This window comes from Camellia sinensis, chromosome 5 (assembly GCF_055761805.1).
Source record: "Camellia sinensis isolate YWXY chromosome 5, ASM5576180v1, whole genome shotgun sequence".
Lineage (NCBI taxonomy): Eukaryota > Viridiplantae > Streptophyta > Magnoliopsida > Ericales > Theaceae > Camellia > Camellia sinensis.
The window spans coordinates 206,307,671-206,320,723 of NC_138965.1; the positions used below are offsets into that span (position 1 = coordinate 206,307,671).

At 37.3% G+C, this 13,053-nt stretch overlaps 1 protein-coding gene across 1 annotated transcript; it reads right to left on the reverse strand.

The window, feature by feature from the left end:
* Positions 1–10,409: 10,409 nt before the first annotated feature.
* Positions 10,410–12,812, reverse strand: LOC114319320 (pectate lyase). The gene is made up of 5 exons (XM_028266323.2): positions 12,758–12,812; positions 12,376–12,574; positions 11,544–12,195; positions 10,934–11,176; positions 10,410–10,836 (listed from the first exon to the last, which is right to left on the reverse strand). Exons 1-5 carry the CDS (start codon positions 12,810–12,812, stop codon positions 10,612–10,614), a joined length of 1,374 nt encoding a protein of 457 aa, XP_028122124.2. The 3' UTR covers positions 10,410–10,611.
* Positions 12,813–13,053: the final 241 nt, after the last annotated feature.

The following is a 13,053-nucleotide window of genomic DNA, read 5'->3' on the forward strand; positions in this document are numbered from 1 at the left end:
ACAGAGATCTCTATCGGTTCCCTTGTTAGAACCACTACTGTTTACTGATTGATGGCCATCATTGACTGTTCAATCTTTTAAGACCTACTGTTTACTGTACTGTTATGCTAATGGATGTACCACATATGACTGTATTGATTGAACGACTGAAATACTGATTTAATGAACTGTTTTCATTACTGTAAGGACATTCATTCTTAACCTCTTTACGCATTATGTTATTCACTGGACTTTAGCTCACTGTTTATATATATATGTAGGTGTCCAGGCACCAGACCGCGGCTAGAAGCGTCGGGGTTAAGCTCCAATTTTGTCAAGCCAACCTATGTGCCTCACTGCGAGGTTCCGAGCCTGTCAAGCTAAGGCTATGGGGTGTTTTAGTTTTCCTCCTTCTGTTCTGTTTTGTAAACTGTATGAACTGTTACCGTACTGTTTAATAGGGATTAGGTCCCTGAACTGAATGATTGTATATATGTACATACTGTTTTGTCACTGACTGCATATATGTATGAAAAAGTCTTTTGCATACAGACTGTCACAGCTCATTGGACATTGTTTATTTACTGTATTGGCTTCCACCAGGCCCCTGTACTCTGTTTTACTGTATTACTGTTAAGCAGGCCTTCGGTAATCTCGGATTACTGGCCGGTTACGGTGCTAAACCCATAAGGGTGGGTTTGGGTTGTGACAGTAGGTGAGCCAGTTCGTGATCAGGGCTAGAGTTGACGACCCACGTTTCAGTTTTGTCAGCCAACCCTTGCGCCTCCCGAGGAGGTTCCTGATGATGTTTGGTTTTGTGGCTGTTTTTGTAATCTGTATTAGGCTATGTTTGCTTGTTAAGATGTGGGTGATGTTTTTGTCATGAACGCCTAAGTGTGTTGTGTATATATTATGTGTGTTGACTTCGCTCGCATTTTATAAAAGTTTCAAGCTTACTGTCCCATGTACGTTATCACAGCTCATTGGACATTGTCTATTTTGTATATTTGCTTCCACAGCCCCTATCTATATGTTAATCTGTCATGAGGCCTTTGGTAATCCAAGGATTACTGGCCGGTTGCAATACTAAACCTATAGGGGCGGGTTTGGGTCGTGACAACTTTGGAGTGGAGAGGTAATCGGGATGATTATTTGCCGCTCATGGAGTTTACGTATAGTAATAGTTATCATTCTAGTTTGGGAGTAGCTCCTTATGAGGCTTTGTATGGGAGGAAGTGTAGGTCTCCTTTGTGTTGGTATGATGTTGGTGAAAGGCAAATGTTGGGACCTAATTTGGTGGAGGATACTACACAGAAAATTATCACCATCAAAGAGAGATTATTGATTGCTCAGAGTACAAAAAGTTATGCTGATCATCGTAGGAGAGATTTAGAGTTTCATGTGGGGGATATGGTATTCTTGAAAGTATCACCATGGAAAGGAGTCTTCAGGTTCGGAAAGAAAAGAAAGTTGAGTCCTAAATACATCGGTCCATTTGAGGTATTGGAGAAGGTTGGTGCATACCGTGTTGCTCTACCCCCTATGTTGGCAACAGTGCATAATGTATTTCATGTGTTTATGCTGAGGAAATATGTGCACAGTCCATCGCATGTGATAGATTATGAGCCGCTTCAAATTAGAGAGGATTTTTTGTATGAGGAGATGCCTATTCAGATTTTGGATTCGAAAGAGAAAATGTTGCATACAAAGGTCATTAAATTAGGTAAGGTACTATGGCATAATCATCTAGTTGAAGAGGCGACTTGGGAACGCGAGGATGAGATGCGCGAAAAGTATCCACATCTATTCTCATGATTTACTCAGGTTAGTTTCGAGGATGAAACTTTTTTTTTAGGGGGGGGAGAATGTGAGAATCCGAATATACAAATCAAGTAAATAATTATTAATTTACAAACCTCAAATATTTTATTTGTAAATCTGAAGGTACAAATTAATTATTACTAAACAATCTTTTAATTAATTTTAAACTATAAATAAATTTTTTATGGAAGTCCACAATTTTAAAGACTATTAATAATAATCTTAATAATAGTAACAATAATAATAATATAGTTAGAAAGGGGTCATTTTGAAAATTTATTATAGGAGGATAAAACCCTAATGGTGAGATATCAATTCTTTTCTAAACAACCCTAGCAGTAGCCGTGAGATATAGAGAAAAGAGAGATGAATGTGTCTTTTGTGAAGGAAATTAAAGAAGGAAAAAGGAGTTGTACAGGTAAATATTTTTATATATAAGCATGTATGTTGTTTTCTTTAATTAAGACCATGGTAATGATTGAGTTGCTGAATTCATTATTTTGTGTGGATGATGGAAGGTGGTGTGAAGCTAGGGGTTGGTGATGGGAAGTTTTGAGTTACAATGGTGGATGGAAATTTTGATCCTAAAATCACAAACTTTAAAAATCAAGAAAACATAGTAAGAGGATGAATTTTAAATTGAAATTTTTACAGTAGATTAATTACATATTGAATTTCATATCTGAATTTTCTCATAATTTTTGGGAGTCAAAATCCATATAAACTGATGCGTTCAAATCTGTCCAAAAAATTGATTTAAAACAGTAAGTTTGGAAGCATCGTTCTCTTTGGGTATAGATCCGAAAATTATCAAATTAGTGTCATTAGAACCGGTTACGAGTTTAATTTCATAAATTTTTTTATAAGTGCTGCAGAAAATAACCTGTTTAGATATAATTAATTGTAGATAATTATTTTGATAAGCAAATCAAGTAAAACCAATTGGGTTTGAAACTTAGGATATATTAGTTGATATCTGGAGGGTTTTGAAAATTTTCAAACAGTGTGGAGTGGGTTTTTTAATGTTCAAAGTTAGTGAATAGATTGGGAAAACTTGTTTAAAACTCTGTTTTATCTTAAACTTACTTTTAGTTAAGTTTCGATCGGAACCCATGTCTTGGGTAATTTTAGACCTTGAAGAACATTTACTTAGGTATTATTTAAGAGTAACGGTGAGTGGGGTTGAGCTGGGTTAGTACGCTTTAGTGTGGGGTACTTAGTTTATTATTCTCTTTAGTATTTTTAAATTAGTAGTGACGTGTAGTCTTTATACTAGATTCAGGGCACTAGTTGGACTTTCATACTCTATTCGATGATTATATTATTTCGTTTTCAAGTGAGTAGTTTCATGCTACATATTTTTATAAATGTTCCCCTATCCTGAACTGTTGGAAAATTTAATTGTTGTTTCAAGACTAAACTGTTTTGATAAATTATTGTATTACCGATGAAATTAAATTATTTCTGAAACATATGTGAACTTGGCATACTGTAAACTATTTGTTTTGGTCTCATGTTTATAATGGTGAACTACCATGTTTTGTGAAACTGATGTGTATTGATTATTGGGACCATCTGTGTATTTTAGTCCAGGGAAATTATTCCACTGTGTGTGGTGACTCTGGCCACTAGGGAACAGATCTGAGTTGGGCCGTGATGACTCTAGTGCTCAACGATTGTAAGGAAAAGACCTAGGTTAGGCTAGGTGACCTTCAATCATATCGTCTTAGAGAAAAGGCCCGGGTTGCCACCCTGAGGATGACTCTTAGTTCGGTATTGGATCCAACGGGGCTTATAGCCTTGAGAACTGTGTGGCATGCTATTATTTCTTGGTGCCTAGAAAATTATTGGTGTTCATGTTGTAATCTGTTTTAAGTGAAAAATGTCATTTATCATGTTCTTGAGAGACATGAGTATTTTAATTATTGAACTGTGGAACCTTCTTTTTTAAACAGATTGTCTTTACCAAACTGTATGTCAATCTAGTTTCTGTGATATATATCTTATTTTGGAATTGATCTCTGTTTTCAAAACTATGTATACTATCTATGTTGCTACTCTCTGAGTTATTAGCTAACTTAGTTGTTTACCATTTTCAGGTGTTAGAAGGATTTAGAGTGGACTCATGGCATAGCGGGGACTCGATTGCATGGATTTCTAGGACATTCATTTATTTTGTTTCAGATTGTTATGTCAAGTTTATGCATATTTCTTTTTATTCTTATTGAGGTCCATTTAGAATTATTTTGATATGTGGGCTACTTATATCCCATAAGTTTAGATGGTATTAATTACGGTTGGCTTTGTCGTTTATACCTGTGACTTGTCACTGATGGGTTTTGATTTATTTATTTATGGGTTATTATCACATTTATTCTTTGTGATTTTGGATTCATGTATAGGCTTACGTGTGCCTTGGGCTAACTCCCTGTGGGCCACGGCCGGTCATGCTCGGGTTTGGGGTGTGACACATCCCCATCTCAATAGAAACCCTGATGAAACTAAAACAATATAAAAAGGGGGAATACACGAGCACTTACAATTTGAACGATGATTCGAGTAGCAGGAAGGGGGGGCAAGTGTCATCATTAAAAAAATCTTTGATTGATCTAGCTGTGGAGGCGCGAAATCCCGACTATCAATGCTAATTTTTAAGAAAAGAAGAGTAAACGACGTTCCCCTCCAACGCAAATGTCGCCTCCTTTAGATAAATGTGCCCTCACATTTAATGTGGAATACTGATGGACATGTCGGACTGTCGATACATGTCCGTGTGACGTCAGCACATTGGGAACCTAAACACAAAAATCCTAAAAACCCTAACCCTAGTCGTATTCGGCTATTTTTCTTGCCGATCTCTTGCATTACGCAAGAATGGGTCCATGAGGGTCTTATCTTAAAACCTATCTGAGGGATAGTATATCAGCTATAATATTTTCCGATCTCTTGCATTGCGCAAGGAACGGGTCCATGAGGGTCCTATCTTAAAACCTATCCAAAGGATAGTATATCAGCTCTAATATCTGCCGATCTCTTGCATTGCGCAATGAACTGGTCCATAAGGGTCCTATCTTAAAACCTATCCGAGGGATAGTATATCGGCTCTAATATCTACCGATTTCTTGCATTGTGCAAGGAACGGGTCCATGAGGGTCCTATCTTAAAACCTATCCGAGGGATAGCATATCGGTTCTAATATATGTCGATCTCTTGCATTGCGTAAGGAACGGGTCTATGAGGGTCCAATCTTAAAACTTATCCGAGGGATAGTATATCAGCTCTAATATCTGCCGATCTCTTGCATTGCGCAAGGAACGGGTCCATGAGGGTCCTATCTTAAAACCTATCCGAAGGATAGTACATCGACTCTAATATCTGCTGATCTCTTACATTGCGCAAGGAAAGGGTCCAAGAGGATCCTATCTTAAAACCTATCCGAGGGATAATACGTCGGCTCTAATATCTGCCGATCTCTTGCGTTGCATAAGTAAAGGGTCCATGAGGATCCTATCTTATCTGAGGGATAGTATGTCCATTGTAAGCTATGCTAATCTATTGCGTGTTTAAGGAAAGAATCCATAAAGTTCCTATCTTAAAACCTATCCGGGGGATAGTACATCGGCCGTAAGCTATGCCGATCTCTTGCGTTGCTCAAGGAAAAGATCCATGAGGGTCCTATCTCAAACCTATCCCAGGGATAGTACATTAGCTATCGGTTATGTCAAGCTCGTGGAGCTTACCCAAAGAATAATACTTCGGCATATATGTTAAAAATATTTCAACACAACTTTGAAATTAAAATATCCCAGATAGCACGACCATTGCATACAGATCTTCTAAGTCAAAAAAGTCAAATTCAATTACACACACAAAAAAACAAAACAAAACAGAATGTTTCTTCTCATCCCATCCTAGGTACTACCAGTCGTTACTCCCTTAGCAGTATTCTGATCGGTAGCTTTGGGGCATCGGTAAGGTACATTTTTCCTCAACTCGGAGTCAATTGGAACATTCGCAGCGTTTAGTGCCGATGTCCAATCATCCTCAAATAACATATTCTCGAGCTTAGCAAACTGCACCTCATATACGGCGGTAACCTCACTACAACCCTCGTCTTTCGGTGCCTTTACCGCATTAGCCAGATCATTATTCGACGCAGTAAGTGCTTCGGAAAACTGTTCCTTCTCCATCTTCAATGCACTAATCTCTTGTTCCATAGACATCAACTTTGAGTCCATGGCTTGAAGCTTTGAATCAAGCTCTGCAACTTTGCCCTCCGCAGTCGCTGCTCGTAGTTCAAGCTCTTTGGTTGTCTCAATCAATTGGTCATTAGATGACTTCAACTTGTCTGCAGCCCTGACCGGTCTGTTATGACACACCATGGCCTCATAAGTGGAAAACACACCCTACAATTCAAACGAAGCAGAATCAATCAACCAATCAAATATCGAGGCATAAATCAAGCAATAAAGAGGCAATACAACCACTTATTATCGAAGAAGAATGCCGTGCTTGAGAAAAAATAGCAATGTCTTACTGTTCGGCTAGGCGTGCGGTGTTAAGGGGTAAAATCGAGCTACGAACAATTGCGGAGACAACTTCAGCGCTTTGTATTTGTCAACTGCCAATCCTTTAGGAAAGACACTAAAGTGATCGGAGAAACAACAACCACTGGTTCCGAAGCAGAGGCTGGAAATGATGCCATGGCAGCTACAGAAGGATCAGTACGACTTTTCTTCCAAACCTCGGTCGATTGATCGGATGGTCGTTTGCTCAATTTTTGGACAGAATGAATAGACCCATCAGAAACCACAATAGGATTAGGGGGAGAATCACCTACTATGACAACTGACGAGTACTAGGGCCGATCAGCAGTTGCAGGGTCGGAAGAGGTCTGCGAAGGTGACGTTGCCACCGCAGCTCTTTTACATTTTTGGGCCGCTGCGATCTCTAAGAAATTCTTCGGCAGAATGGTATCGGATTTGGTGGCCTCCGAACTAGATGACTCTTCTTGGGATTCTTCTTCTGGAACAACTTCTTCAACGTCCTCTCGTAAAAGAGGAAGGATGCAAAGGTCAAAATCACCATCAGCGCCAAGATCTATGCCATCAGTGGCTATTACAGTTCTGTAATGAGGAACGTATGCGAGCAAGACATGAGTCACCCGACCTTGCCCTTATTACTCTGACGGTCGTCTATGCGACCAAGCTCAGCGCAAGAGAGGGAGGTTTACTTGATCTTCTCACTCGCTAGGATGAGTAAAGGCTTCGGGATCTGTGGCAAATAAACACAATCGTTAGTAAAATTAGATGACAAGACATATACAAAAACAAAGCAAACAAAGGTGATTTATAAACTGGACGACCAATGACCTTAGGGACAGGTCGGATCCGATTAACTCCAGGAGGAAATTCCCAATTCCCCTCTATTATAACAAACACATCATTCATACCTTTACCAGAATCAGGAAGCATTTGAACAAGTTGGCGCTTTATCGACTTGGGTTTGAAGTAAAACTTTGTTCTTTCTTTGGTAGTGGGAACAAAATTATAGCAGTACCTAATCTCAGACAAACCTAAATTGATTTCAAGGATATCATTCAGGGCCACCACACCTATCACTATCCTAAAGAAATTAGGGGACAGTTGGGAAAGGGGTACCCCATAAAAGTGAAGCACCTCTCTAAGGAGGGGATGCAGAGGAAATCTAACTACTCCCTCTATTATATCTATCAAGGGAAGAGGAATTCGTTTTTCAGAACTGTCTAACAAACTATCATCGGAGGTGGGAAGGCGAACAACGACATCCTCAAGGATATTATACGAAGCCTTAAACTCAGCAATGCTCTCTTCAAATTCGAAGAATGACCTCAATCGATTCATTTTAGTCAAACAAAAGCTAACAAAATTGAGAAATTGCAAGAGAAAAAGGGATAAACTTACAAAGAACTTCTGTTGAAAGGCGTGGACACGAATATAAGAGCTGAGGATGTGATGCGATGGGCAATGAAAAAAAGGGGGCCAAACCTTCGATTAAATACGTCAGAGGCGAAACGGCGCATTGAAGAAGGAAATGACATGCGTTATTATTTAAATAATGATACTCAACGGACACGTGTCACAAATGGCATTGTTTTCCTAGGGACCTGCGACAGTCGGCTGGGGCACCTTCGGCAATTCATTAAAACGAAACGCCGAAGGGGGGCCAATTGTCGAGGATAAAAATTCAAGCCCAAGGCTCAAGCAAGTTAAGACACAGCCCAAAGTATTTTTATCCAGCCAAGGCAAAGTCCAGGCCCAAGTCCTTAGAAAGTACAGTTGCAAAGAAAACAAGGTCACGTGATAGGAGATTTAAACAGGATTGCTTCCAGAAAAGAGATCCTTAAACATGAAGGAAAACCCTTAGATCAGATAGAAATCAACAATATAGATCAAAACCAACAGAAGAAAGGATACAAAATCAACCAACTCTGACAACTCGAGCATCCAATAAGATAAATCTAACGATCAAGAATGAGTGCCGAAACCCGAACTAAATCTAGGCCATCTATAATACAATAACTCCGACAATGGCAGATCAAGATCACTTGTCCACTTGCTTGACCAGTGCCTGCATACATGAAGCACCATTGGATCAGTACAACCATCCAACAGTCGTGATACTAGGTATCTACAGTGTAAAAGGAAGAAAGAAAATCGTTTGATGGCAAGCAAAAAAGAAAAGATATTTTCCTTTAGAAAACCGATATGTTCACACAAGATTCTAATTTGATCGTCGGAAGGGTCTTCCCCACCAACCATGGTCGGGAGAGATCATTGACATTTTGGTGTTTGTCTTTTCTTCAGTGTGAAGAAAAGAGCAGCTCATCTCACTTTCCTTGTAGAGAATAAAATTCACCCTTCCACATAAATAATATATACGAAAAACTATACAACACCAACTAATGTAGATGAGGACTGAAGGTAAGTCTAATCCATTATAATAACCCTACTCATCATTTATATTATTTGTTAGAATTTGTTTCTAAGAAAGTTCCTTATATAGAATTTGTGCTATATGAAGTCTTAAAAATATTCTATAAATTTAAAAAGTCTGATAGTTATGTAAAAGATTAAAAATGGCAAGTTTTAAACGTAGCGTTAAAAATGACAACAAAGTGTTACACATTGATTTTACAGAATAAGTGACAAACGAAAAATGCTAGGCATCATAAAAAATGCTTTATGAAAATGATCATGAATGAATTTCTATCTTTATATTACACTTTGTAACTTATTGTATATCTAATCAAAGGGTCAAAAATCTTTCATGATCATTTTCATGAAATATTTTTCTTGATACCTAACAATGCCCTTGACAGATATGTATTGTACTAATTAGACATTTTAATTAGTCCGTCAAAACAATTTACTTATAAAGTGAAATCTACCTATGACCCGATAAATTACACCTGACAAGCGTAACAATTAACTAATCTGTTTGGGAAGAGCTAGATTGGGCTTTTTTGGCTATTTTAGCCACAAAAGATAAAATATATTATTTTAGCTACAAAAAATAAAACATCACATCCAACCCATAATCATTACACTCTTCTCTCACAAAAAAAATCAAAAAAGTTAAAAAATCAAAAAAAACCCTTCTCAAACCAAACTTTTTAGCCCAGACTAAAATAGTCAAAAAAATCAAAAAACCAACACACTTCTCAAACCAACCCAAAAACGAATGTCAAACAAACCACATCAACTATATACATTTTGGTGACCAAAATGTGATGGTAGAGTGGGACTAACCACATCGTAAGACTCCACTTTTTCAAAAATCTCATATTTCTAAGCATCCAAACAAAAAAAAAAAAATTGGTCTTAACCTCCTAAAAAATTCTAAAGCAAAAACAAATAATATCTCCTTGTACAAAGCAAAGAAGAAGAAAAATAAAAATCATCTCATATATAAAAAAAATAAAATTTTATTTTCCAATGACCCAAATTTATTTTTAAAACAAAGAAAATAAAATGTTATGGATCCTAAATAAATTATTAAATTTTTTACCAAACCTGTGTGGGTCCCATACCCATGTGTGTAGATCCCACACCCATGTGAGAAATTTGATAAAAAATTTGATAACTCAAAAAGAAAAAACCATTGTCCAAGGATTGTGAATAACTTCAAATTTTAATTACAAGTTTAGAAGAGAGAGATTTAAAAATATTATTTAAATGTAAAAAAGCTCTCACCATAGGCTTCAAGAAGGATTGAAAACTTCCAAATAAGTCACATGTTTTTTCAAAAAATTTTGTTTTTAGTGACATTTTTAATTTTTTTTTTCTTACCTTTATAAAAAGCAAATTTATTTGGTAAAAAAAACCAAAAAAAAAAAATTATAAGAACAATAAGCAAAAAAAAATGCACTATTTTTTACTTATTTTTATCTTTTCTAAATTTTTATGAAAAATTTCTAAATTTTCTTAAATTTTTCGATTCGTCTCATGGAGTAGAATCCAGAATTAGGAGATCACCAAACACAACCCAAAATGAGTTGATGAAATTGAAATTTGTCCATTAAAAATTGACAAAAAAAATCTTACAATAATAATTGCTCTTTGCTTTCCTTTTCCAGCAAAGGCCAAACAACAAAAATGTCAAAAAGAAAAACAATAGCAACAACAATTTCTTTTCTTCTTGCCTGTCTAAGTATCCAATGCTGTAACAGCCATGTTAGGCTTTCATAGCTATGAATCACAATCCCCAACCAAAAAGAAAAAAGAGAAGAAAGAAAGATGGAAAATAGGAACCAAACGAAAACAAAATTTGTTAACAAGGTTGGTTTGGTTTGCAATTAAGTGGACCAGCAAAGCGGGTGAGTCTAGAGACATAAGTTCCAGGTTTTGCTTTGATCATATCTGCACTTGGGAACGGTTTATTTTGTAATGGTGACCCTGACTGAACGAAGAATGCTCCATTCATCATTAGATCTCCCTCTGATCTCCATTGCCAATTCTTCCACTGACTCTCGGGAGCATAGTCTCTCTTGGTCACCTTCATCAACAACAAAATATAAACCGTTTGTAATAATTACATGATTGATGCAAGGTATATTATGTATCTCTAGATTTTTTGGGTAGTTAATAATTACCTCCTTAGCATAGGCGTTAGGAGGAGCGATGAATCGATTGCCCTGGCTGATGATGGTGGGATGACTGCTACCACCAACGGCATACATGAGCCAATGAGTGTAGTCGTTGTTAACAACATGTACGAATCCCCATCTGCATCGTGGCATCCTCTGCACCAACCCTTGTCCAAAATGATTAAATGCAACCGTAATTTGCATTATCTTATCACCGGAATAGGCATCACTTGCTCCAAACAACATCACCTACATCATTCCATACATATTATTAGCCTCTGTACAAGTGATGACGCTAGTGCTAATTTTTTTTTTTTTCTATTAGGTCGTTTTCAATATGGATTTAATGTAGGTCATTAATTATGTGCATTTTATAATATTTTCACTACACGTACATATTATATTGGACATATTACATGTTTGGTATTTCATTTTCTTTACACATCTAATTAGTTTCTAACCTCAAGCTTTTCTTATTATTAGGCTTGATGAATAAGATAGAGTAACGTAATGTTCTAAATTAACTAAATTTGGATTGTTTTTTTTATTTTGGTGTCACCTAGCTAACCTAATCTAAATCCTAATAGAAGTTGATTTAAATGTTTGATGATCTTACATCATTATGGTGAGTGAAATGGCCGTTGGAGATGGTAATGCCAGTTGATCCCATGATGGCATCAATGAGCCCATCCCCGCAGTTGGACATGGAAACATGGTCAATCCAAACGTTAACTCCACCATAGATGGAAATCCCATCGCCATCACTTCTCGTTCTAAGGCCAATGTGGTTAATCGAGTCTCTGATCATGCCACCCGAGCATGGAACAATGTCATGAATATGGAGGCCATGGATGATGACGTTCTGGACGTATTGGATGGTAAGACCAGCACCATTAGCGATATGGACATTGGCTCCCCTAGCATCAATGGTCTTGTGACTAGTTATAATGAGCTCTTGAGAAAGCTTAATCGTCATAGATCGTGCGAAGATGATCCACAATGGCTCCTGCTGGATCACAGCATGACGAAGAGTCCCGGGTCTGGGTTTCCCAATATCATTGTCTGATGGATCGGTTACCACATAGAATTTTCCCAGCTTCCCACCAGTGGTCTTGTGGCCAAACCCGAGGACGCAGTCTGCTAGTTTCTTTCTATTTTGCATCCAGTCAGGCTGACACCTCCAGCATCGGTCTATGGGGTTTGTTGCCATGCATGCGCCATTATACTTGTTAAGACTTCTCCTTGTGCCATTGACACCCTTCAATACCCTAAATAAAATAAAAAATCATAAGAAGAAGAAACAAAAATAGAAGAGAAAACTAAGTTCACATCATGGTTTTTTTTATTATAAATGATATCGAGTTATGTATCAATATCGATAATACAATCATATATACAGATGTCGATTATATATCTGTTGACATTTAAATCAGATGTGAGACACTTACGCATGAACATGTTTGTTGAAATTCTCAGTGATCTCTTCAGGGTTGCGGTTGAATGTCTCCTCCGCAGCTTTTTGTGCTTCCTTAGCCCTCTGATGCCAGTATTGATCAAATTCCCCAATATTGGCGTGCAAAGCCGGGATCATCACAGCAAAGGACAAGAAGAAGAAGAAGAGAAGAATCATATTGCGATTCATGACTGCTATTGTTATAGAATTAACGATCAATATCCTTGGTCGTTATTCCTTTTTTTTTTTTTTTCTAATTTGAAATTTGAATCTTTATTCGCAAGCGAATCACAGCTTTGATGGCGGTGATTCGCTGCTTGTGCTTTGGAAGAAGACTACCAGACTTGCTTTTTATATGCACTGTGCTAAGAGCTTACAATCGCAAGTAAAGGGTACCTGAAGAAATATGTTGCGGGAAAAATGGATCACCATTTCTATGATTGGTGGTGTATCAACCGTAACAGTTACCTTTTGAATTGTTCTATTTTGGGAAATTCATATATGAGGACTAGGGTGTGTTAAAAAAAAAACTGGTAATACTGTATAAACAAATCTTAACTGGTCCAACTTTATGGTTTGCTACAGTCTTTGGAGGGGACATGTGGTTCTTTTTCCAAAAACAAAAATAAACAACAGTTAATTACGGTTTGGTTCACTAATTAAGTCTCCAAAG

Excerpts from the sequence above, each read along its gene's own strand:
- LOC114319320 (XM_028266323.2), bottom strand. The coding sequence starts at position 12,812 with ATGGTGATCCATTTTTCCCGCAACATATTTCTTCAGGTACCCTTTACT. Across the intron at positions 12,196-12,375 it reads TTCAACAAACATGTTCATGC|GGTATTGAAGGGTGTCAATG; the intron begins GTAAGTGTCTCA and ends TATTTTATTTAG. Across the intron at positions 10,837-10,933 it reads CTAACGCCTATGCTAAGGAG|GTGACCAAGAGAGACTATGC; the intron begins GTAATTATTAAC and ends TTGTTGATGAAG.